The 24,480-nt window shown below is 35.3% G+C and overlaps 7 protein-coding genes across 9 annotated transcripts; 5 read left to right on the forward strand and 2 right to left on the reverse strand.

Annotated features, from left to right (window-relative positions):
* The first annotated feature begins 2,039 nt into the window (after window positions 1–2,039).
* On the forward strand, window positions 2,040–3,253 carry LOC105978006 (uncharacterized). The gene is made up of 3 exons (XM_088819531.1): window positions 2,040–2,153; window positions 2,228–2,306; window positions 2,635–3,253. The coding sequence occupies exons 1-3, from the start codon at window positions 2,130–2,132 to the stop codon at window positions 3,192–3,194; spliced, it is 663 nt and encodes a 220-aa protein (XP_088675657.1). The 5' UTR covers window positions 2,040–2,129; the 3' UTR covers window positions 3,195–3,253.
* A 175-nt stretch (window positions 3,254–3,428) lies between these two features.
* On the reverse strand, window positions 3,429–5,224 carry LOC105978005 (F1F0-ATPase inhibitor protein). Of its 2 annotated transcripts, XM_013003409.2 has the most exons (4): window positions 4,970–5,192; window positions 4,795–4,872; window positions 3,667–3,693; window positions 3,429–3,631 (listed from the first exon to the last, which is right to left on the reverse strand). In XM_013003409.2, exons 1-3 carry the CDS (start codon window positions 5,120–5,122, stop codon window positions 3,670–3,672), a joined length of 255 nt encoding a protein of 84 aa, XP_012858863.1. In that variant the 5' UTR covers window positions 5,123–5,192; the 3' UTR covers window positions 3,429–3,631; window positions 3,667–3,669. The 2 variants fall into 2 exon arrangements, with proteins under 2 accessions (XP_012858863.1, XP_088675658.1); XM_088819532.1 differs by having other exon boundaries at window positions 3,429–3,693; window positions 4,970–5,224.
* Window positions 5,225–7,202: 1,978 nt separating this feature from the next.
* LOC105977927 (leukocyte immunoglobulin-like receptor family A protein) lies at window positions 7,203–9,957 on the forward strand. The gene is made up of 4 exons (XM_013003325.2): window positions 7,203–7,376; window positions 8,363–8,452; window positions 9,062–9,332; window positions 9,428–9,957. Exons 1-4 carry the CDS (start codon window positions 7,334–7,336, stop codon window positions 9,696–9,698), a joined length of 675 nt encoding a protein of 224 aa, XP_012858779.1. The 5' UTR covers window positions 7,203–7,333; the 3' UTR covers window positions 9,699–9,957.
* A 113-nt stretch (window positions 9,958–10,070) lies between these two features.
* Window positions 10,071–15,270, forward strand: LOC105962528 (AMMECR1 family). Of its 2 annotated transcripts, none has more exons than XM_088819534.1 (5): window positions 10,071–10,430; window positions 13,712–13,831; window positions 14,438–14,552; window positions 14,627–14,720; window positions 14,819–15,270. In XM_088819534.1, the coding sequence occupies exons 1-5, from the start codon at window positions 10,327–10,329 to the stop codon at window positions 15,022–15,024; spliced, it is 639 nt and encodes a 212-aa protein (XP_088675660.1). In that variant the 5' UTR covers window positions 10,071–10,326; the 3' UTR covers window positions 15,025–15,270. The 2 variants fall into 2 exon arrangements, with proteins under 2 accessions (XP_088675660.1, XP_012842295.2); XM_012986841.2 differs by lacking the exon at window positions 10,071–10,430 and adding an exon at window positions 12,672–13,055.
* On the forward strand, window positions 10,780–12,236 carry LOC105978010 (uncharacterized). The gene is made up of 3 exons (XM_088819533.1): window positions 10,780–11,047; window positions 11,122–11,200; window positions 11,535–12,236. Exons 1-3 carry the CDS (start codon window positions 11,024–11,026, stop codon window positions 12,095–12,097), a joined length of 666 nt encoding a protein of 221 aa, XP_088675659.1. The 5' UTR covers window positions 10,780–11,023; the 3' UTR covers window positions 12,098–12,236.
* A 919-nt stretch (window positions 15,271–16,189) lies between the features above and the next one.
* Window positions 16,190–19,633, forward strand: VAMP727 (vesicle-associated membrane protein 727). Its single transcript, XM_013003317.2, has 6 exons — window positions 16,190–16,419; window positions 16,857–17,096; window positions 17,198–17,396; window positions 17,499–17,619; window positions 19,196–19,258; window positions 19,348–19,633. Exons 2-6 carry the CDS (start codon window positions 16,907–16,909, stop codon window positions 19,474–19,476), a joined length of 702 nt encoding a protein of 233 aa, XP_012858771.1. The 5' UTR covers window positions 16,190–16,419; window positions 16,857–16,906; the 3' UTR covers window positions 19,477–19,633.
* Window positions 19,634–22,153: 2,520 nt separating this feature from the next.
* LOC105978009 (Tetratricopeptide repeat (TPR)-like superfamily protein) lies at window positions 22,154–24,299 on the reverse strand. The gene has a single exon (XM_013003414.2). It carries the CDS (start codon window positions 24,240–24,242, stop codon window positions 22,374–22,376), a length of 1,869 nt encoding a protein of 622 aa, XP_012858868.2. The 5' UTR covers window positions 24,243–24,299; the 3' UTR covers window positions 22,154–22,373.
* Window positions 24,300–24,480: the final 181 nt, after the last annotated feature.

A 24,480-nucleotide genomic window follows, 5' to 3' on the forward strand; every position in this document is an offset into this window, starting at 1 on the left:
CCCAATGCTATCCACTCTTCCTCTTTTGCTGGAAATGAGTTTTGGAACATTGACCATTTTTCAGTCTTGGTTCTTCTTTTCTGCCTCTACTTGTTTCATTGTAGTAAAAAAAAAACATTGGTAAATTATATAATTACCCCCACATATAAGATCAAATTTCGAAAATCATCTCTCATGTTTGTTTAATTACAACCAGCCCTCTCAACTATGAATCTTCTTATATGTCCGTCCTTATGGTGGCAAATTCAACAGATTTCTGTAGATTTTGTGTAACGTTCTATAGTTTGTACTCATTTTGTACAAAAATGCAGATTTTTAATGCACCACAATCTGATATTTACAAGAGAAACATCTTATGATCATCTTGTTTTAAAATGTGGAGCGAGTGGAGTAAAATAGGTACAAACTGGAGAATGTTCCACATAATCTAGAAGATTCGACTAAATTTGACACCATAAGAGATGACGTGTAAGAAGATTCATAGTTGATGGGTGGTTGTAACTACCCGAACATGATGGTTTTTTTTCCGTAATTTGACCTTACCTCAGATGGTGGCCCATGGTTATCGAATCAAAAAATATCGGCGTATCGTTTTCCTCCGTGTATCGTATCGTTATCATATCGTACGATATTTAATCAACTATTAAAATAATAAAATATATATATCTACATAATAAAAATACTATAAAAATGTAAAATTTAATATTTTAGAGTCAAACAACTCATTCCTAATTTCTTAAAAAGAATAATCTATTATAAAATATATCATAAAATATGATAGAAGTCATAACTGCTCATAAAAATAACATCAACAAAGTTCAAATTTTAATCTCTAATTTGTAAAAAACTAATCTATCACTAATAATCTTCAAGATCCATGTAACTTAAATTTTTTTCATCCACCAATTTCAAATTAGTGTCTTCATCCTCCTGTTCATCGAACTCTTCAACTTCATGAACTCCAACTTTGGCATTTTCCTATTTTCTCTTATCAATATAAAACTTGGCGTGTAAATTTCTTGGATCTAATATATGTAAAAAAAACATTAAATAATATTGAAATTCGTTTTCAGGCCCCGATAATGTGCATATTTCGTTTCTTATTTTTTTTTCCTTTTATTTTCTAATTTTTTTTAATTTTTTAAATAATATCGTAAATATCGTAACATATCGTGATATGGCGATACGATACGATATCTCGCGATATTTAACGGCATTTATGCATAGACGATACATATTATGAGTTGTATCGCTTTGATTGGGACCGTACCGTCTCGCGGTATCTCGCGAGTTTAACTACTATGGCCGTAATTAATCCTAATTTTTTTTATATATATTTAAGAAAAAAATTGATCAAGGATGCTATGTATACTACCACCACCAAATACGGGTCGGGTATTGCAGAGGTTTATCCGGCCCATTAGAGACATTCTGCAGTCATTGTGGCTATGTAACTGTGTGGACTAATGTAATTGTGGCCCATTAGTGGATGTTCGAGCTCGGTTCAATTGCTCGTGTTCGAAATATAACTTTCAAAGGTCGATATCGATAAATATTCAAAAAAACTGGAACAATCATACTTTCGACTCGACTAACTTTATTTTCAACCGTACGTAATAGTGAACAAATCGTAATGTTTACCATCACTAGTCCACAAGGGTCTCGACAATCAAATGGCTGCAATAATATCTCAAGTTCTCAAAATTCTAGGTGATCAAGAGTCATTTTCTTCTTTTTCCAAAAAAAAAAAAAGAATCATTTTCTTCGAGTTAATTGATATAACTTGTAAACATAGAAAAGTAAATCTGGTACATAACCAGAATAGATAAGCACATCAGTTATCATTTCATATAAACAATTAATTAGTATAGTAAATATTTGGTTGCCATATATATACAATATTCACAAGGCAATTTTCATTTAATTCTGCATTCAAACCGAGTGAGGAATTTAGGGAATTTTATAGTCACTAAAATATTAATTATAATAAATAAATAATAATAATAATAATAATAATAATAATAATAATAATAATAATAATAATAAAAACCCTTCATTTGTTCTCTCTTCTATAAAACCTAGTTGGTTTAGTTGTTCTCTGCCTAATTTTCACCAGTCTTTCTTCATCAATGGAAAACCACCCTCCTAATCATGTAAGTTTATTTTATTAAATTAATTAATGATTTCATGATTTCGTAATTTAAGAAATGATTTTTTTTTCCTGCAGACAAAGGTTCTGTCCATAGATTTAACATGCTGTGGAAAATGCCCCAACATATTGGAGAATATATTACTACGAATGCCTGGTAAGAAAATGTGCCATTCATTTATGATTTATTTTGCTTAAAAAACTTCCCGTTACCAGACTTTACGATTACGAATTTTCATTTCATCGAAAGAGCAAGGAAGCAAATAACATTAAAAAAACCAACATAGATACATGTGTTTTAGTGTGAAAAAATGAATGTTAAAGATCATTGATATATTTCACTCGATGTAGCATGAAGTAATCTATTCTTTAGGGTAAAAAATCAAATACTATGACATAATCCTTCATAATCGAAACTGATTGCTTTAATCTTGATTATCTATTGTTAATCGACTAATCTATCAAATTCCTTTTTCTACACCAAGGGGTTGATTCTGTATCTATCGACACAGAAAAGGGACTAGTATTCGTGACAGGGAAAATCGACCCAACGACACTGTTGGACAAAGTTTCCAATCTAGGAAAGGAAGTCCGACTCTTGCCAAACAACAAAGATACGGAGGAAAAAATACACGAGTACACAACAAGACAAGGCAGAGACAAGAAGTATTCAACTTCTCGAGAAAAGGGACAAAAATCGCACAAAAACTGCTGCTGCCAAGACGGGCGCCATTATCAGAAGAAAGAGGAGAAGAAGGAAGAAGAAGCGCATAAATGCGAAGCTTACGTGGCCCCAAATATTGACCCGAGGGTGTGCAGAGATTTTTACTGCAAAATACACCCTAAAATGCGTAAAATAATCGATAGGGTACCTGCGGATAGTTCTTCTTGGTTTGGGGGTTTACCGTTCCATAGTGGCTATGGTCCTTATGGGGCGGAATCGTATATTTACCCAGGGTATTACGGGGAGGAGCCGCCCCGATATGGGTACCCCCGCCCACACCCACCGCCAAGTATGCTTCAACACCCCTTCGGTTTTCATTAGAGAAAGCACAACTATGAAACAATAAGACTATACTTCTTTTTCTTACATATAATTGTATTCTATTAGTCCCTTGGATTTTTCACGATAGGGCAGGCATATTGCTACTGCAATTAGTTATTTGACTTTCAGTTTTTTGATAGCTTGTTTCCATCTGATCGGGCCAAGTTTTTAATTATCTTGAGAATTTCAAATGTGATTTCTAATGCCATCCAAAGATGTACGAAAATTAGTCTGTATGAAATCAGAATGAAAACTTTCAAGAAACCAAGTTGAATATACACATACATCATACATAGGAACATTAAAAAGAACAAAAAAACATTGTAATATGTCTGAACAAGAAGACTCACACAGAGTAGGGTGCATTTATTTCTCTGTTGCAGCAAATAAACCACGAAGCTCACAAGTCATCCTAGAGCAGCGTAACACACATCAGCCTGTAAGTCATCCTAGAGCAGCGACACACATCAGCCTCTTATTTACGTGCACTGCCACCAGCCTTCATGTGAAAGAAAAATGAATAAGCAACTTTCTTTTTTTTCATTTTACAGTAATAAAAGATGAACATAGCCAAACTATTGCTAATAAGTTCTGTATTTTAACCAAATCGAAGATTAAAGTGATGCATACGAATTACTCTGTACAGCATCTGTGAATCAGTTTGTTGACCACTCACAAGTAGTTATACTTATCTGTACTGATAACCTTTCGACAAGATACAACCGCAGAGATCAGAATCTCGTTTCCATTATTAAGCACAACAATTTCCACATCTCCCGAAAGACAAATTCTAATAACAGGATTGGTGTGTGTTGACCATGGGGTGAAGTATATTTATTATACGGATTTGATTAGCGAAATGAAGGAGACGCCTAATTAGCTATGCGTCAATCGATGCTATTCCGGAATTTGGGAACAATAGCAAATAAGAACCCGAATTCCTAGCAAATAAATACGAAAATACAAATTTACGTTGCTCTTGCTTGGTAGAGCTTAGGGGTGGAAATTGGAATGGAATTTCCGATTTCCGCCAATTCCGATTCGAAAATATCCGAATTTGGAACACTTTTTTTCATTCCGATTTCCAATTATTTTTGGAACGGAATTGGAATTACATATAAAATTGTTGGAAATTCCGATTTCCGATCTGATTTTATTTCTGATATATATATATATATATATATATATATATATATATATATATATATATATATATATATATATATATATATATATATATATATATATATATTTGAATTGTTTTTCTATTTGTGTTTTGCAAGAATTATGTTTGGTTTGATAAGCTGATTATATTGTTTTTACGAGAGTTTAGATTTCATCTTATTGACCTTTGTTTTCGATTCTTGCCTTTTGCCAGAAAATTACTAATCTAACTGACTTATTTCAATAATTCTATGAATTAATACATATCATTTTGATGCTTTCTTTATTCCAAAAAAATTAACTTCAAGCCTCTAGTTTCTTCCATGTTCACATATATCGAAACACACAATAAGAAAAAACGACCAGGCTAAAAACAATTAACAAACAGAACAAATGCATTTCGAAAATCGAAAATCGAAAATCGAAAATAGTTTACCTTGTCAGATTTCTCCTTCTCCGATTTCTCCTGTTCCGCCTTCTTCTTCAACTTCTCCAGCCTCTCCCTCTCCATTTTCTGTAACCGTCGAAAGCAATTTTTTTTTTAAATCGGATCAACAGAAAACAACATTATCCTAAATAAAAAAAATTCCAAAAAAAAAAAAAAAAAAAACCTGAATGTAGACGGTTTCCTGAGCGCGCTCTTCTTCACCGAGGACACGACCTTTTCCGTCGCTGAAGTAGCGAATGCCCGAAGCAGATGATCGCCAGCTGCTTTCCATTAAACGACACAGCTCACTGCGCGAAACGACAGATCGCAGAGCCATTTTTTCCCTCTCTCTTCTTCTCGTAACACAGTAGTTATCTATCAGGTGATTGATTTGATTACAGAAGTCAAACTTAACCCTAAGTTTTGTTTCCAGTTTGTTTATATACTGCAGAATCGAAAACGGTGTGCTGGACCGGGTTCGGATTCGGATTATCGATAGCTGGAATCGGGTACGCCGAACCTGGTTTTGGGAAACCGGGTGAATGTTCAAAGTCAAAGTCAAAGTGTACGCTCACGGTTTTAGGCACGATTTAACAATTCTAATTACTGAAATGCTAAATCCCACACGGAAATTACTAAATCATGGACATAATAAAATTTCCTTCTCTCTCTAAAATCCCAAACGTTCCCAAACGTGTCTATCTTTTTCTCTCCCCAAACAAGTTCTTCTTTTCGCCTCACGCTTGCAAAAAACATCATAGAATTAGTACAATAATCCGAGAATCGAACTTGAAGAAAATCTTCTCTAATTTATTCTACGACTAAGGTTATCATTTTATCTCAAATTTATTCTACAAATCAAGCAGGGTTTTTTTTTTCGGTGAAGGCGCGCCTGATAGCAAGCAGCACCATATATTTTGTTTTTTGTCTTTTTTTTTTCTTTGTTTTTGAATTGAATTCAATTACTTTATTTGTTATGGAAGGTGGTATAGGATATATAGAGAGAGAGTTGTGCCTACCATGAGATGACGTCCATGGCAGGCCAGTGCGTGTGTGGGATTTTCTTTGTGGTGGGGGGTGGGGCGGCTGGGTTAGAAGCAATAGATCTGTTTTTTTTTTTTTTTTTTTTTAATTCAATTTAATTATTTCTTAAATATTTTAATAAATATTTAATGTTAATAAAATTTTAACAAATTTTAATACTTTATAAATACTGAATAAATGTTAAAAATACTTTCGAATTAAATAATTAGAAATTTAATAAATATTGAATACATGGTTAATAAATATTTAATAATTAATAAATATTGAATAAATTTTAATAAATATTTAAACATTTCGGTAACTTCATACTGCTTCTATGAGAGTTGTTTATGAATACTATATTTCGAAGTCAGAGGATGATTATGCTTCCCGTAAATTATAAAGAGTTTTCATTTTACCCTCTGCTTGTAGAACTCCCTTCAACTAGAAACTACAATTACATTTTTTTTTTGTGTCAGTACATATTGTACTTTCTATATCTCTATTCTTTCGTTTCACCTGCTTTTTCCCAAACCGATCACAGGTAATGTATACTTTATCACAAAAAGTATGACCTATACTTAGCTTAATATCATGGCTTTCAGCTGTGTCTCTCGCCCATTGTATTAAATCGTCTCTACAATTAAACAATTATACCCCTCGAAAATATTCGAAATAATGAACTTCCCCATTATCCCGAAAAATAAATAAAATATAACAAAAACTAATTTAAAACAAAAAAACAAAAACGGATCGCATCTAAAGTAGAAGCGGACGCATGAAAGACGGCGCCCAAGTTGAACGCGAATACAGTGTACTGCACGCCCAACATGTGCGCGCTATCTGTTTCGTCTTCCAGGTTGTCTGCCCTCTGCCTATGACGATTTTTTGACAAAAAAATTAAAATCTTACATCCGATTGAAGTTAAAAGGTATTGAACTCATTAGTTGATGTAATTACGTAACAAAAAACGACTTTTGACGACTTCTTAGTATTTTGAAAACCCTAGAGAAAAAAGTTAGAGAGAAGTCGAGAAAATAGAGCGTAGAAAGAGAATTTTTGTAGAGATAAAATATTTTTTTATTTAAGTGCGGGATTTAGTATGGAAAATCATAGAAAAAATGTAGAGAGAAGTTAGAGAAAATAGAGCATAGAGAGAGAATATTTTTTTATAGAGAGAGAATTTTTTTTATTTATGTACGGGATTTAGTAACCTTTAGTGTGGGATTTAGCACTCCCCTTCTAATTATGACTTCACTATTTTGTATTTTGGCCCAATAGACTCATTTAGCTCATTAAATGGGAACCCAGCTAAAGGCCTTAATCTGATTAAATCCCATGCGTAAGGCCCAATCGAACAATTCATTTAAATACAGGGACTATGTTGCAAAATTGCAAAGGCACCCCTAATGTTTTCCTTTTTCTTTTATTAGCCTCCCTTCCTTTTTCTCGACCCTTTGAATAATCATCCTTCTTCTGCAGATCGAAATACGCTCAAGATATTCTGTTTTAGAGAGAAGCAAATATGTATCACCCGACCAGAGGTGGTGTTCGCGGCGGTCGTGATCGTAAGCCCTATCTTCCCTTCCCCTTTTTCCCTCTAATTTTTAGGGTTTTCTGATTGGTTCGTGCTTTCTGTTTTTTCCGTGAATTTTGTGTAATTTTGTGGAATTTTGTGGAATTTTCTGTTTTTACTGGCTCTAAATAGTTTGGGATATAGTCGATTTTGCTTTACAGGAAGAAAGTAGAAGTTACTGTTAGAAGACCTAATATTATTCTGAAAAAAATTAATCTTTGAATTATATGAAAATCTGAACTAGGCCTTGTTACCATATACTTGAATTTGGAATTTCTGCTTAGATAACAAGTTTTAGGAAGTGATACGCACCTTCTTCGATTCGGTTTGTTGAAGTATTGTGTGGATGTAATCTTCTTTGCTCTACAATTAGGGTATTTCTGTAGGATTTTGATTTGTAACCATTGTTTATTTGCTCTGATATATGCGATACTGTGCTTTAAACTACACGAGTTTTAGCTTATCTTATCGCGTTCGTTTATACTGAATGCCGGCACAAAATATGTTCAGTTGCTCAGTTACCAACATAAGCTTGGGTTGTCGTTGTCGTTGGGGGTTTGTAGGTCTTATTTGAGAAGTAATAACTAATTTTTCTGGTGTTTCTCGATTAGTTATCATTGAGTTGGAAGGTGTGGTTTGAAGTTAGTAATTAACGATAATTTTCTCAACCGACAGTATTCTACTTCATCGATTGATGGTCAAACATTCAGGGTAGACTACAAATCATATCATTTAATTGCATTCTTTCTTGTAATCTTCTTGTTTGTGGGTTATCAAGTTGATCCGTGGATCTAGTTTAGGATTTATGTTTCAGGAGGAAAATGATTAGAAAGTAAAACTAATATTAAGCCGGATATAAGGTTGTAGATGATGAGTTCATTAGTCGTATTATCATTTCAGGCCCTGTAAACATGTTTTTCTTAATTATTTGCATCTATGATGAATTATCTAATACGTATTGCTTCTTCTCAATTGCAGAATTTAACTGGGACGATGTGAAAGTTGATAAACATCGAGAGAATTATATAGGTCACAGTCTCAAGGCACCTGTTGGAAGATGGCAGAAAGGTAATTAGTCTCTCCATTTTCCTTACTCCGTGTATGTACACTCGTCTAAGTTGTCTCTAATCTCTATGTATTCGTGTTACGAACTCTTCCAATTCAGAACATTTAGTAAAAGAATGTAGATATTGCTGATAGGTCTTTGGCTATAAAAAGGTGATGACTATCTCAATTTATCTTTCTCTTCGGTTGCCACCATATCAACCAAATATGCGCTACATTACGAAAATACGACATTTTTCGGTTTTAAGAGAACTTACACATTGAAATCGAAAACCCTCCTTTAAATTTGCAGGAATTTTGTTTTTTGAACTGGTTACGTTGTGTCTGACAAGCATATGGTGGATGAACATGATCAACAAAGTTGAAAGTTGATGTTTCAAATTTATTTTGCCATCGGGTGTTTGATCAATGGATATTATCATCCATCTAGATCTGCGAAAATGGATATGTAGGCTTATTCTAATGAATAACGTTGCAATATTCTGTTTGCGACATCTATCTGAGTAATGTGCATTCGTAACTCGTATTTATTTACGAGTCATGAAGTTGTCTCTTTTGATTGGGTCTTGGAGACATTTAAAAATACTAATTTTAATGAAATATTAATTCCAGGGAAGGACCTCCACTGGTATTCTCGTGATAAAAAATCCAACGATTTAAATTCGGAGGCTATGAAAGAAGAGATACGAAGAATCAAGGAAGAAGAAGAGCAAGCGATGAGGGAGGCTCTGGGATTGGCTCCAAAACGTGCATCAAAATCTCAAGGCAATCGATTAGATAAGCATGAATTCGCCGAACTTGTTAAGCCATGCTCTACTGCAGAAGACTTGGGTGCCGGCCATGCAGAAGCAGCTCAGGTTCAAGGTTTCGGTTTTTCCGGAAGGTATTAATTAACTGAATATTACTCTGTTTTTTTTTTTAAATAAAAGAATATAATATAAACTGGTGTTCTTTTTTTTTTTTTTGGAATATTTGCAGGGGTGTACGACCTGGTGAAAACTCGAGCTTGCCTACCCCAACTGCGAACCCTGTATCAGTTGAAAAGACGGATATACCCTTGCCAACTACAACATCTGCAAGGAAGGAAGAAAAAGAGATGGAAGATGAAAGTGGCAGAAAGAAGAGGAAGCACGAGGAGAAGAAACGAGAGAAGCATGAGAGACGGGATAAGAGACACTCTCGTGAATCGGATGATAAGAGGAAGCAGCACAAGAAACACAAGGAGAAACGAAGACATGATTCCGATTGACAAAAACCTAGATAAAAAATATTATGCCTATGTGGCATCACTGTGTAATTGCTGCTTTTCTCCGATCCTGTATAACTATGTATTCGAATTATTTGTCGTGCGATAGAAACTTGGATTTTCTGTGTTCGATTTTTATTTCGATTTTCTGGAAGATGTTGAAACTTGTTATGAGCTTTCGCAAGACTTGTACCTAAATTGTATTTTACTTTGGTTAGTTTAGTTGAGAGATTAATATATTATTATATTCTACTTTGGCTAATGAATTTTCTAAAGACTAAATAATATTATCTTGTCAAATATTATTATAATTATAATCATAATATAAATAAATATATATATTTTAATTAGTGTATATATATATATAGAGAGAGAGGCACAGAGCCCCACCCACCGTTAAATCAATTATTCTGGGAACCAAACCTCAAAAAAAAGGAAGAAAGAGAGTCCCCCCCCACACACACTCCATCTCCATTCCTTCACCGAAGAAATTTCCTCTCTCAAACCCTAGTTCGATTCGATTTCACCCCCTTCTTCACTTGCAAACCGATCGTAGCGAGATCGGTCGAATTTATCCGATTGATTATCTGTATTGTAACACAGGGTGAATTAATTTTGGAAACAAACGAAGATGGTGTCGGCGAATAGGGAGATGGTGGTGTACTGCTTCGACACACTGGTGGCCAACTACAATGGCGAGGGAGCTCCTCCTCCCGCTTTCGACGAGGGTCAGCAGTAAGGAATTCGCCCCTCTTTCTCTCTCTATAATTTTGCATGTTTTCTTCGTCTTAAGTAAGCGTTTGTTATTATATGTGCTAAGGGCAATTGTGTTTGATTTTTTCAATTTCTGAGCTCGTTTTTTGGTGGATTTAGTGTGATGTTTGCAATTTTATGTAATTTCTGAGCTCGTTATATAGTTGCTGCTGTATATATATATAGTTGCTGCTGTATATATATATATATATATATATATATATATATATATATATATATATATATATATATATATATATATATATATATATATATATATATATATATATATATATATATATATATATATATATGCACATCAGTTTTCAATTCATATAAACAATTAATTAGTATTACTAAATATTCGGTTTCCATTCATATACAATCTTCACAAGGCAATTTCATTTAATTATGCATTCAAACCGAGTGAGGAATTTAGGGAATTTTGTAGTGTCTAAAAGGATAATTATAATAAATAAATAATAATAATAAAAACCCTTCATTTGTTCTCTCTTCTATAAAACCTAGTTGGTTTAGTTGTTCTCTGCCTAATTTTCAACAGTCTTTCTTCATCAATGGAAAACCACCCTCCTAATCATGTAAGTTTATTTTATTAAATTAATTAATGATTTCATGATTTCGTAATTTAAGAAATGATTTTTTTTTCCTGCAGACAAAGGTTCTGTCCATAGATTTAACATGCTGTGGAAAATGCCCCAACATATTGGAGAATATATTACTACGAATGCCTGGTAAGAAAATGTGCCCATTCATTTATGATTTATTTCGCTTCTCAAAACTTCCGGTACCAGTCTTTACGATTACGGATTTTCATTTCGTCGAAAGTGCAAGAAACTATTAAACATTAAAAAAAAAACCCAACATAGATGCATGTGTTTTAGTGTGAAAAAATGAATGTTAAAGATCATCGATATATTTCACTCGATGTAGCATGAAGTAATCCATTCTTTAGGGTAAAAAATCAAATACTATGACATAATCCTTCATAATCGAAACTGATTGCTTTAATCTTGATTGTCTATTGTTAATCGACTAATCCTTCAAATTAACTTTTTGTATTCCAAGGGGTTGATTCTGTATCTATCGACACAGAAAAGGGACTAGTATTCGTGACAGGGAAAATCGACCCAACGACACTGCTCGACAGAGTTTCCAATCTAGGAAAAGAAGTCCACCTCTTGCCAAACAACAAAGATACGGAGGAAAAAATACACGAGCACACAACAAGACAAGGCAGAGACAAGAAGTATTCAACTTCTCGAGAAAAGGGACAAAAATCCCACAAAAACTGCTGCTGCCAAGACGGGCGCCATTATCAGAAGAAAGAGGAGAAGAAGGAAGAAGAAGAAGCGCATAAATGCGAAGCTTACGTGGCCCCAAATATTGACCCCAGGGTGTGCAGAGATTTTTACTGCAAAATACACCCTAAAATGCGTAAAATAATCGATAGGGTACCTGCGGACAGTTCTTCATGGTTTGGGGGTTTACCATTCCATAGTGGCTATGGTCCTTATGGGGCGGAATCGTACATTTACCCAGGGTATTACGGGGAGGAGCCGCCCCGATATGGGTACCCCCGCCCACACCCACCGCCAAGTATGCTTCAACACCCCTTTGGTTTTCATTAGAGAAGCACAGCTATGAAATTATAGGACTCTACTTCTTTTTCTTGCATATAATTGTATTCTATTTGTCCCATGGATTTTTCATGATAGGGTACAATTTGTTATTTGACTTTTCAATTTTTTGAACCTTAGTTTGTTTCCATCTGATCGGGCCAAGTTTTCTATTATCTTGAGAATTTCAAATGTGATTTCTATTGACAAAAAACACAAGGAGAAAAGAAGACATGATTCCGATTGACAAATGTGGCATCACTATGTGTAATTGCTGCTTTTCTCCGATCCTGTATAACTACTACGTATTCGAGTTATTTGTTCGTGCGATGGAAACTCGGATTTTCTGTGTTCGATTTTTATTTCGATTTTCTGGAAGATGTTGAAACTTGTTTTGAGCTTTGGCAAGACTTGTATACCTCAATTGTATTTTACTTTGGTTAGTTTAGTTGAGAGATTAGTATATTATTATATTCTACTTTGGCTAATGAATTTTCTAAAGACTAAATAATATTATCTTGTCAAATATATTATAAATAATAATATAAAATAAACAAATATTTTATTACTGTATATATATATATATATATATATATATATATATATGTAGAGGCACAGAGCCCCACCCACCGTTAATTCAATTATTCTGGGAACCAAACCTCAAAAAAAAGGAAGAAAGAGAGTCCCCCACACACACTCCATCTCCATTCCTTCACCGAACAAATTTCCTCTCTCAAACCCTAATTCGATTCGATTTTCACCCCCTTCTTCACTTGCAAACCGATCGTAGCTAGATCGGTGGAATTTAATCGATTGATTATCTGTATTGTGACGCGGTGTGAATTAATTTTGGAAAAAAAACGAAGATGGTGTCGGCGAATAGGGAGATGGTGGTGTACTGCTTCGACACACTGGTGGCCCACTACAACGGCGAGGAAGCTCCTCCTCCCGCTTTTGACGAGGGTCAGCAGTAAGGAATTCGCCCCTCTTTCTCTCTCTACAATTTTGCATGTTTTCTTCGTATTAAGTAGGTGTTTGTTGTTATATGTGATAAGTGCAATTGTGTTTGATTTTGTCAATTTTTGAGCTCGTTTTGGTGGTTTTAGTGCGATGTTTGCGATTTTATGTACAATGGTATGTTTTTCGACTTGATATTTTCGTGTACATATGAAGAATAGGTGCCTGTGCTTCTTTTGAAAGATGTCGTTCAATTTACACTGCAGTATGTATTTACATGTGGTCCGGATGCGTGCATTGCTGTTTTATTCGTTTTGGTTTTCCGAAGTTTTTACTCGAGCTACTGCAATATTTTTCTGCCAACTGTTGTTTCCTAATAATACAATATTTCTGAAATTACATAAATTTGGGATTGGAAATAACTTAAGAAGTATTTGTAATGAAGATGTAATCACATATTCGCCTGGAAAACAAAAATCCAATCTATCGGGATTGGACATCGTGCGTAATTATTTTAAAATTTCTCATCTTTTATGACTTTATCGTTTGAAATGAATAACAAACATACGGCCGCTCTCTTTCGTTGGTTTCGATTTTTTGAAATGATCTGCTCTATATCTAAAATAACTGCATGAGGATGACCAGAGTTATTTTGATGTATTGTTTCAGCCCGTTGTTTGTGACTTGGAAGAAGGCCGTCAATGGTGGGGAGCCTCGCTTACGTGGATGCATAGGGACTTTGGAGGCTCGCTGCATAGTTAATGGTTTCAAGGATTATGCTTTAACAAGGTAATTAAGGATTTTATTTTTTCAACTTGAAATGCCGAAAGGACTTTAGATCTTGTGGCCATGATTTCCGAGACATCATAGTTGAGTAGCGTATATTCTTGAGTGCATTTGCGGCCTTTCTCTGCTTTTGAATCATTTACGTTACATTCTTGAAAGTTGAAACCCATAGCGATTGGTATACATGCCGTTTCATTGTGAAACAAACATGTTCATTCGATAAGGTCGTGTCCTATCTTATATCATCTGCCCTTCTATTTTTTTTTTCAAATTGGGAAGAAGTACTCAAATGACAGGCAAAACTCACTCGGTTCAGTTAGGAGGATGAATTATGTTAAATCACGACAATACAGAAACTTGAGCAGATTTGGAGTTTACTGATTAATAGAAAAACTTTTGTTTCGAAATATGAAAAGTACTTATCTGATTGTAATCTTTTATCTCAAAAGGTAGAACATTTAAGCTTGTTAATTTGGTTAGACAATGGGGTTTTTTTATACTCAATATTTCGTTGTTACGTGTTGAATTGGAATTTTAATAAGGTCGACTTGTTTTCCTACGAATCTCTGTGCGCAAAATCATTCAACTTGTTGTTTTTATACTGTGCAGTGCCCTCAGGGACCGTAGGTTCCCCCCGATACAAGCTAAAGAGCTGCCTAACTTGGAATGTACAGTTTCCATCCTGACCAACTATGAACCTGCTCGCGACTACCTTGACTGGGAGGTCAGTCAGTTCTCGTAATTAATTTTCAAATACTTGTCACATTTCTCTGAATAAATTTCGTGTATACGACGCAGGTGGGAAAGCATGGCATAATTATTGAATTTGCTGATCCCGATTACAACACTAGGCGAAGCGCCACCTATTTGCCTGAGGTTGCTGCTCATGAAGGTAAACTTTCTGTTATCCTCTTAACTCGAAAACAATTGATAGAAATCGAGTAACAAACCATAATTTTCTAATGATTGTTATTATTTTAATGATACAAGGGTGGACGGTGCTCGAAGCAATCGACTCGTTGATTAGAAAGGCAGGTTATAGTGGGAAAATCACTGGACAGCTGCGAAAGAGTATTCAACTTACTCGTTACCAGAGCACACTATTCACCATGCACTATGGTGACTATGTTGCCTATGTGAAGACAATTAGAGGTGCTGCCCCGACTATTAATGGGGCAAAACCGACCAATTATTGATAAGCTTCTTTTACTTTATTTAACCTTCTGTTCCGATTAGGGAAGGTAAAGTTCATTTAAAACAAAAAAAAAAGAAGAAAATTATGGATGCAACTAATTATTGTACCCATTCTGCTCAATAATTATTTTCTTATTTATGTTGTTTTAATGTTGTATTTGGTAAATGAATTGTGTTTAATGTTCTAGGAACCAAGGTGCTGTGTTGTAAGACTTTGTGGTGTTGTAATATAATTTTACAATTTGTTATGGTTGTGTTTCAGCTTTTATTTTTTTATAAATATACCCCCAAAAAGTGCAGGGGTATATTTATAAATATGCTATTTAAATATATTTTATATATATTTATACGAACATATTCAAAATAAATGTTACTATCAACTTATAATTGATTACTAAATCATGTAAGTAATTAGGAAGAAACAAAATTATTTGAAAATTTATTATTCAAATATTTTTCTAACTTTTTAAAAATTGCAAAATAGCCCATAAAGTGTTCGTTAAGTGTCTTAAGGACACAAAACATGCCTGACAAACGAAAATATAAGGATTAATTTTCCAAAGGAAAACAAATAAAATTAAATAAAAAATAAAAAATAAAGAATATTAAAAAATAGGGTAAATTACACCCACACCCCTAAGGTATGCTTAAATAACTTTAAGGTCCCTGTGGTATCGATAATTACACTCACCCGCTTGAAACGTAGTTATAAACTGTAATTGGATAATGCATTGGATACGTTATTACGATAGAGTTCTAACGGACTATTGGTTTCATGAAGTGGTGGAGACAACAAAAAGTAAAGCGTGATTTAAGAAATATTGGGGAGCCATGTAACCCCATAACTCCCCATAACTCCCCATAACTCTATGTTATCTCTACCACTAACTAAAAGTAATATTGGGGAGCCATGTAACCCCATAACTCCCCATAACTCTATGTTATCTCCACCACTAACTAAAAGTAATAGTCATTATAGCCCTATCGGAATAATGTATCCAATTCATTATCCCGTTAAAGTTTCTAACTACGTTTCAGGGCGGTGAATGTAATTATCGATACTATAGGGACCTTAAAATTATTTAAGCATACCTCATAGGTGTGGGTATAATTTACCCTAAAAAATAAAACAATGGGTAGTAAAATCCAACAAGGAAACAAAGTAGCAGAGGCATGATAAATAAAATCGGACAGTTAATTTAATCCACGTCTACTATTCTTCTGCTGTAACTCTTTTAGAGAGAGAAAGCGACGACGACCTTTTCACAAATTTCTTCACGCCAAAGCAAAACAACAACACACAACACCCATCGTCATCAAATTAATTTCCACTGCACCAAACATTCTTCGATCGCTCGAAAATACTGAAACGAAAATCCTCAATTACAGTTTCCAAGGTTGTGATTCTCGTCTCTTCTATATCCGATGCCTGCTTATTTTTTCTGCAATTTTGTTTTTGACTTTTTTTTTTAATCTGCCTCGTTATCTTCGTCTGTGTAATCTCTATATCATTCGGTTGTGAATTATTGCTCGTTTGCGGTACGGTACTTGCCGTGCTAGGAATATTTAATTTTTCGTCAAGTTTTTGATTGGGATATTTATAATTTTGACTTCATGATTAGGGTTAATGTTTTCTGGCATCATTGATGTGATACGATCCAATAGAGTACTAAATTATATGCTCGTATATCTGTATATTGTCATGTTGATTTGTATTTCATACCACATGATCTGTTCTTTTGGCTGGGATCAAATGTATTTCAATTTGCTGGAGAGCAGTTTTTTTTTGGTTTAATATGATTGGATTATTAACTGCTGCTTATCGAATGTTTAGGTCAGTTTCGGACATATTGTCGGTGCTAGAGGGTTATTGGATTTACGAAGATGACTCCAAAGGGATTGATTTACAGCTTTGTTGCGAAAGGGACTGTGGTCTTGGCAGAGCACACCCCTTATTCTGGAAACTTCAGCACAATTGCCGTCCAGTGCTTGCAGAAGCTTCCTTCTAACAGCAGCAAGTACACGTACTCGTGCGATGGACACACTTTCAATTTCCTAATCGACACTGGATTTGGTATTTAAATTTTGCTACACGTACTTTTCGCCTAAGGACTTTTACCGCTTGTATCATCACATCTAACAACATGTTTTTTTAATTCTTGCTGGGACCTGCAGTTTTCCTTGTTGTTGCAGATGAAACAATGGGAAGAAGCATACCTTTTGTGTTTCTTGAGAAGGTGAAGGACGACTTCAAACAACGTTACGGTGACATCATCAAGAGTGATGTTCCGCATCCTCTAGCCGATGATGACGAAGATGATGATCTATTTGAAGATAGATTTAGCATTGCATACAATCTTGATCGAGAATTTGGGTATGTAACTTTTTTCTTTTTTTTTTTGGAAAAAAATATGACAATGTTAATCTTCTATTGTCTTGACATAGTATGGACGTAATATTCTGTTTTGTATACTAGGCCGAGGCTGAAGGAGCACATGCAGTATTGTATGAATCATCCAGAGGAAATGAACAAGCTTTCCAAGCTGAAAGCTCAAATAACAGAGGTCAAAGGGATAATGATGGACAACATCGAGAAGGTACACTTTCAGTCTGTTATACTACTTGAGAAATAAATAATAATTCATGATATGGTGGGCTTGAAATAAAATTTATGATGGTAGTAATTCTTTTTATTTTGATTCAATTGGTTATTACACTTTTTTAACCCCTTTTCTCGCCTTCGTTGTCTTTATTATGGTTTTCATTTGTTAAAAAAACATAACTTAGCATAGCTGAGGGTGAAAATTATTTTAGCCATAGATAATTAATGAGATGTTTATGACGCACGTAGTAAATGTTTAAGTTAAGTAAGTTTATAGTCGTGCTTCGCTGTATCTTGTCAAATTTATTGTGTCGCAGTAAAACAACTCTGTTTGTACATCCTCTCTTTCTCACACTCACACACACACACACACACACACACACAAAAGATAGATTCAATCACATACATGTGTGTCCAAGTTCACTTGCACGTGCATCTCAAGGGAGATGATGTGTGAATCGTAAATTGATCATTCTTTAATGACCTGGGTTGTCAATTCTAGTTGAGTTATCAGTACTCATAATCCACTTGTATTTGCCATATGGTTAACTAAAAACTAAAATGCCAAGATAAATATTTCGGGATCCACTAGAGGAAGCTCCACTTGTCACTCTTCTGTCACGCTCTTTCATAAACAACTGATAGGCATACGCACATAATCTCATATGCATCGAGAAGCCGAGAATACTACACGTGTATTACAGGATAATTAATTTCAGTCAAAATATTAATGATTATTAATGATTTGGATACGGGTAATTAATTTTTTTGTTAAGGAATTGATAGTCAAGGCTCGATTTTATTTGCTCGAGGTCCAATAAAGAAAGTCAAATGCCGCAATCTACCTGTCCCCAACGTGAAAATCTTCTGTCCCTTTTCTCTCTGGCATATACATGCATGCGCATTCACATGGACACTCAACGCGTTTGTGAAACTTGTTTTTCCCCATATTTCCTCGTTTTTCTTCCATATATGCTTCTTTAGCTTTCTTAGGCTCTGTTTACAGTTTATATTAATTGAATTACATGTCCTAATCCTTATATGTTTTGGTTGTGAGTATTCTTTAACTGGTTTTATGATAATGAATGCTTATAAACATGGATACATTCACTTTGGTACTTTGTGGGAGCTTTGGGGGTTGGGACCACATAGTAAATTCCGGAGTCAGTTGAAATTGTACGTATATATTGACAAAGGAATGAAATCTAGCTGAAAACGTACATATAGAAATTAGGTCTACCAGATGCAAAATTTGTTAACTATAGAAGTTCATCTAATGGTTATATTCAATATTCCAGCTTCATGAGCTTCAGATTTATAAGTACTCCTCGTTGTTCTTAATAGCAGATGTACTTTCTGATCTGATCCTTCTTGTTCTTCTTAAACTATCCTAGTGTTGACTTTGCACTCATCCTTCCCCTGTGAGCATAGCTTTTTCTAACTGTGAAGAAACTGAAACTTAGTATACGTGTTTCCAATCAGAGAAAATTTTGCAATCTTAAATAAGCGAGTCTTTTAAATTAATTAGCTTAACGTAACTGGGAATTGATGAACTCTTTGTCCTCCTTCAGGTTTTGGATCGTGGTGAAAAGATTGAGTTGTTGGTAGATAAAACCGAAAACCTTCAGTTCCAGGTGAGATATATACTCCGTTCCAGCCTTGAAAATTTACAGACAAACTACTCAGGTTTAATTTTAACGTGGTATTTGGAAATTTTGTTCAGGCCGACAGTTTCCAAAGACAAGGAAGGCAGCTACGTCGTCAAATGTGGATGCAAAATCTTCGCATGAAGCTGATGGTCGGTGGAGCTATTCTTGTCCTAATCTTCATTATCTGGTTAATACTTCGTTAAAATTTCGAAAGTTTGGTTATGGAAAAATGTTGTGTTTCTGTTTATGTACAAAAACTGGCAGTCCTACTACTTTATATATTTATTATTCCTAATGTTCACTTTCATTTGGTTAAATCTTATTTTACAATGGAGAGTTAAACATTTTTATTTTGGGTAATCGTGTAATTATAGATAGATGGTAATGCCGCTAGTAGGTCGTCTTGTAGATGCTACACTGAGTGAAATATATCGCGTAATATAGTAGTGTTGATCTATACACAGTCACATGCATATATTTCTTAATTAGCACGAGGGTTGAGAAACGATGTTAATTACGGAATCTATTATTGATCGTAAATATGTTGTTTGTGCTCGATTTATTAACGTAAAGAATATAAGTTAAAAAAAATGTTTCTTTATTTGGCAAGAAAGAGAACTTGACATGAACTCGGACTCGATTAATTAAAAAGATGAAATATGTAAAACGAGAGTTCAAAATAAAGTTTATTTCGATTAAACCACATTCAAAATTGATTCATTTAGTAATCGATCAAATCGAACTCAAACATAATTCTTATAAATCGATATGAATTCAACAAAAAAAAAAACCCCGTATTTCGACCTCGACGTTTCACTACAAAAAACCAGTGTTAACATGAAGAAAAAACCATCAAAGGTTTACAAGAGGGAGTGTGCAGAAATGGCATATGTGATTAGTGATAAAAACAAATCCTTAATCACCAATCAGATTCCTAATGCATTTAAAGTACAACTCAGACATACTTTGTACAACTCAGTATTCCAACCTTGCATGTATTTAAACCTCAACAGAATTTGAATGCTCACACACAAATACACACACACACACACACACACACACACACACACGTACACACTGTGCTGTGTGTATATATATGCGGAGTAAAACACACACACACACACACACACACACAGATATATATATATATATATATATATATATATATATATATATATATGTCTTTACGTGGGTAAACATGTAATTTCACATGTACACTGTCATGCTTAAAAGCCCTCCATTCATTCACTGTAAACACCATTCTCTTTATTACCATCTCTTCTTCTTCTTTCCTAATATACATTCTCCATCTTTTCGACCATGTCCGAATACAAGTACGTCAGCCTGAAAGATGTCCTAAGAAATCAGTCGAACCCGAAACTCGAGCCGAAAGTTGTGTCTTCGGAAGAGGAACCTGATTTTCAACATGTTTCTGTAATGTTGAAGAACAAGTTCCCTCCGAATGCAGCTTCTTCTTCTTCATTCTCCGTGTCGGAAAAGGACAACGGAGAAGAGGCGGCGAAGAAGAAGAAGAGGACGGCGAAGAAGAAGAAGAAGGTGGGGTTGTCGTCTTCTTTGAAACATTCGAGAAGCGACGACCCTTTGGTTTACATGGAGTTTGGTGGAGAAGACGGTGGCGTGTTTAGCCCTGGTCAAGATTTGCAAGTGCTTTGTCAAGAACTCGACAAATTCTCTTGGGAGGACCGAAATACCCTCAAGTCGAAGTTTCTTTCCGAATCGGACGCCGAAGAGGAGAACGAGGAGGAAGATTAAGAGAGATGAAGAAGAAGAAGAAATGGATGGGGTAAAATCAAGAAAGTTGGCCAACTCATTTTTCTAGGGTTTCATTTCTTTTTTTTCTTTTTTTTTTTTTTAAATATTTAAAAGTTGTGTTAGATGAATTGTTGAGTTGGATCTATGGTGAATTTTATTTTGTTGCTGCAACAATTTTGAGTTGATTGATTGTATTTCATATGGAATATTGGTGCAACTAAAAAAAATCAATCAAAATTGGTGCAATAGAATTTTTATTTCAAGATTAATTCTGTTCATTCATTCTATTTGAATTTGAATTACTTGATAAAGTTTCTTGAAGAGTTCAACTCTTTCTGAGATGAACTTGATATATATATATATATATATATATATATATATATATATATATATATATATATATATATATATATATATATATATTGTGTGTGTGTGTGTGTGTGTGTGTGTGTGTGTGTGTAATTAATACGTACTAAAGTATTGCAATTAATATTATTGTTTCTCACATACTAATTAAGACAAGGTCCAAGGACATATAATACATGTATAATATAATCCACAAGTATATACATGTATAGTGTGCTAAAAAATCAGCTGTTGTTGAGAAAATATGGGTTTGTTCGTGACGGAATTGGTAAACCTAACCGATCCGAACAAGACCAAGAACTAATTAATACACGTAACTATATCGTAATCGGTGATCATATATATGTGGTTACACGGACATTAATATCGATATGGCAAACGGTACGTACCAGAAAATATATACGAGCAAAAATACTTCGCAGGCTGCGTTTGATTCATCTTCAAATACCCGAGGTCGAAGATGAGTTTTGTCGAACCTCCTCCTTCGTGTCAGGTTTGTTTGATTACTTCAATTTGTCCATTGATCATCTTCAAATACCCGAGAACTTGAGCTTGTTCGACCGACTGGCAGTTGCAGATCGGAGAGGGATTTCCATTATTGTCATTTTACTTTTTTCAATTCTAGATGTTTTAGGTTATTTGAGAAACAACATGTAAATATCAAAAATTGAAAATTTAGACAAACTTGAATATTCCATGTTTTATAGGATTCTAATTTCTTAGTACTAGTAACTTGACCGGTGCGACGCTCAAGATCGGAATATATTTGATGCAAATTAAACAAAACTGATCAATTATTCAGTAGTACATAGGTGTTCAAAAAAACACTCAAAATTGTATTTAAACATTGTGTTTGGGTTAGTTAATTGCTCTACACGTGCGAGCAAATCGGGCTGAAACGGCGTCGTTTATGAAGAATCGGGCAGGAATACGACAAATAAACCAAGTGTTCAAACTGAATCTACCAATAATCTTTACAAGAACACTCCCCATCCTTAAAATGATGAAAACGGCTACAATCCCTAACAACAATCTCGCGCCCGAAAATCTTCGACACCAGTTTAATCGCCAGGTGGCAATCCCCGCACACCCTCAAGTTCTTCACGATCCTAATCAGCGTGCCAGGTGGCGTATTAATCAGCACAAACGCAATCGCAATCTTCTCGCTGTGGTAGGACAAAGCAGTCTCCTTCTCCTCTTCCTCAATATCCGCAAGCACGTTCGACGTATGTGGAGCATACCCTTCAAGCCTCAACAACCTAGTCATCTCCGAAAGCATCGAATATATAGCCTCGGTTTGCGCGTGCGTTTTATCTCCCATTACAAACTCGTAGGTAATATTCCCTAATTCGACAAGACTATGGCCCGGAACCTTCCTCACACCTTCGTCAAGCATCGCCTTTCTCACATTGTGAACATCCGACCAACGTCTTTCTGACGCGTAAAGATTCGAAATAAGTACGTAATCTCCACAATGCTTCGGCTCTAACTTTCTTAATTCTTCTCTAGCAATCTCTCCGATTGATAAATCTCCGGTTATTGCGCATGCACCCAGTAGAGTTCTCCATATCACAGCATTGGGTTGTACCGGCATTTCAAGAATGTATCTATACGCCCTCTTCACTAAACCCGCTCTGCCCATTAAATCAACCATGCAACCGTAGTGCTCGATTTTAGGCACAATTCCGTATCCCTTTTTCATTTTTTCGAAATACGCGAACCCTTCATCAACCAATCCGCAGTGACTGCATGCGTACAGCACTCCGACAAAAGTGATCTCACTCGGAGCCATTCTCCGAATCTCCATCTCCTTAAAAAGTTCGAGTGCTTCTTCACCAAATCCATTAACAGCCAACCCTACTATCAGCGAAGTCCATGATACTACGCTCTTGATCTGCAATCCATCAAAGACCTTCTTCGCCTCTTTGATACTCCCGCACTTTGCGTAAAGAACTAAAAGCGCGTTTGCAGCGTGTAAATTCTTATCTAAACCTGTTTTCGTCATGTACACGTGCGCTCTCCTGCCTAAAGACAAGGCACCAAGCTCGGCACACGCGGTGAACAAACTAACCAACGTGAACCCATCTGGTTTAACATTCTCCGACCCCATTTTTCTGAAAAGGGTCAACGTCTCGTTAGGCATATTGTTCAGAGCATATCCATTAATCACCGAGTTCCAAGCCACAAGATCCTTGTAAGTCATTTTCTCAAACAAGTGGTGGGCACTCTCCGAGCGACCGCATGCGCCGTAGAAATGAAGCAGAGCGTTCTGGACAAACATCAACGACTCGAACCCGTCTTTCAACGTAGAGCAATGCACCTTCTCCCCCTCTCTGACGATCATCAATTTAGCGATGGCTTTGAGAAGAAAAGGGTACGTGTGGGTATCGGGTTCCACCGAACTCAGGCGTAATCTCTGGTATACACGCAGAGCTGGAGAAGGGTCTTCGCTCTCGGCGTAGCCTCTGATCATCGTATCCCAAGTGAATATGTTTGGTTGGGAAATTTGATCGAACACCTTGCGGGCGTAGTGCATTGGCCCGGAAAGTGAGACGATGCTGAAGATTAAGTATTTCCCCATGTCGGGGCTGGAAAGAGGGACGCCATTTCTGATGGAGAAGGCGTGGACTTGCCGCAGTTTGGGGACGGAGGAGGCGCAGGAGTGCAAGAGGGCGATGCATTTCCTGAGAATGTACGATTTCTTGGATTCTGCTGCGGCGGAAGTGATGGCGGATTTCGGAAGCGAAGTGCTTGATGAAGGATTGCGGGATGAAGAAGATGAAGTTTCAATTTCAGTTTCAGACAAGAATTGTTGCTCCGGAAGAAGCATGTCAAAGCATATTGTGTACTGTATGTACACAGACAGGTTTCTCTTTCAAGAAGCACTTTCTACTGGTTTTAAATTTTAATTTAATTGTTTAAATTTTAATTTTAATCTAAACACCTATTTAACTGAAATACGACACCGTTTTTTTTTTCATCCAATGATAATAAATAATTAAAAATCACAAAACTAATTAAAATGAAATATAAATTAATAATCCCGTTTAAATAATATTTTTCTTCAA

Source organism: Erythranthe guttata, chromosome 6 (genome assembly GCF_056151865.1).
Source record: "Erythranthe guttata isolate IM_541 chromosome 6, IM_541, whole genome shotgun sequence".
Taxonomy (NCBI): Eukaryota; Viridiplantae; Streptophyta; class Magnoliopsida; order Lamiales; family Phrymaceae; genus Erythranthe; species Erythranthe guttata.

Bases quoted from the DNA above. Each gene is read 5' to 3' on its own strand.
- LOC105977927 (XM_013003325.2), top strand. From the start codon at position 7,334: ATGTATCACCCGACCAGAGGTGGTGTTCGCGGCGGTCGTGATC. The intron at 8,453-9,061 runs GTAATTAGTCTC...TATTAATTCCAG, and splicing joins TGTTGGAAGATGGCAGAAAG to GGAAGGACCTCCACTGGTAT. The intron at 9,333-9,427 runs GTATTAATTAAC...GAATATTTGCAG, and splicing joins GGTTTCGGTTTTTCCGGAAG to GGGTGTACGACCTGGTGAAA.
- LOC105962528 (XM_088819534.1), top strand. From the start codon at position 10,327: ATGGTGTCGGCGAATAGGGAGATGGTGGTGTACTGCTTCGACACACTG. The intron at 10,431-13,711 runs GTAAGGAATTCG...GTATTGTTTCAG, and splicing joins GCTTTCGACGAGGGTCAGCA to CCCGTTGTTTGTGACTTGGA. The intron at 14,553-14,626 runs GTCAGTCAGTTC...TATACGACGCAG, and splicing joins GCGACTACCTTGACTGGGAG to GTGGGAAAGCATGGCATAAT.
- VAMP727 (XM_013003317.2), top strand. From the start codon at position 16,907: ATGACTCCAAAGGGATTGATTTACAGCTTTGTTGCGAAAGGGACTGTG. The intron at 17,620-19,195 runs GTACACTTTCAG...GTCCTCCTTCAG, and splicing joins TGATGGACAACATCGAGAAG to GTTTTGGATCGTGGTGAAAA. The intron at 19,259-19,347 runs GTGAGATATATA...AATTTTGTTCAG, and splicing joins CCGAAAACCTTCAGTTCCAG to GCCGACAGTTTCCAAAGACA.
- LOC105978009 (XM_013003414.2), bottom strand. From the start codon at position 24,242: ATGCTTCTTCCGGAGCAACAATTCTTGTCTGAAACTGAAATTGAAACT.
- LOC105978005 (XM_088819532.1), bottom strand. From the start codon at position 5,122: ATGGCTCTGCGATCTGTCGTTTCGCGCAGTGAGCTGTGTCGTTTAATG. The intron at 4,873-4,969 runs GTTTTTTTTTTT...CGACGGTTACAG, and splicing joins AGGAAACCGTCTACATTCAG to AAAATGGAGAGGGAGAGGCT. The intron at 3,694-4,794 runs GTAAACTATTTT...TTTCACATGAAG, and splicing joins AGAAGGAGAAATCTGACAAG to GCTGGTGGCAGTGCACGTAA.
- LOC105978010 (XM_088819533.1), top strand. From the start codon at position 11,024: ATGGAAAACCACCCTCCTAATCAT. The intron at 11,048-11,121 runs GTAAGTTTATTT...TTTTTCCTGCAG, and splicing joins AAAACCACCCTCCTAATCAT to ACAAAGGTTCTGTCCATAGA. The intron at 11,201-11,534 runs GTAAGAAAATGT...TTGTATTCCAAG, and splicing joins TATATTACTACGAATGCCTG to GGGTTGATTCTGTATCTATC.
- LOC105978006 (XM_088819531.1), top strand. From the start codon at position 2,130: ATGGAAAACCACCCTCCTAATCAT. The intron at 2,154-2,227 runs GTAAGTTTATTT...TTTTTCCTGCAG, and splicing joins AAAACCACCCTCCTAATCAT to ACAAAGGTTCTGTCCATAGA. The intron at 2,307-2,634 runs GTAAGAAAATGT...TTCTACACCAAG, and splicing joins TATATTACTACGAATGCCTG to GGGTTGATTCTGTATCTATC.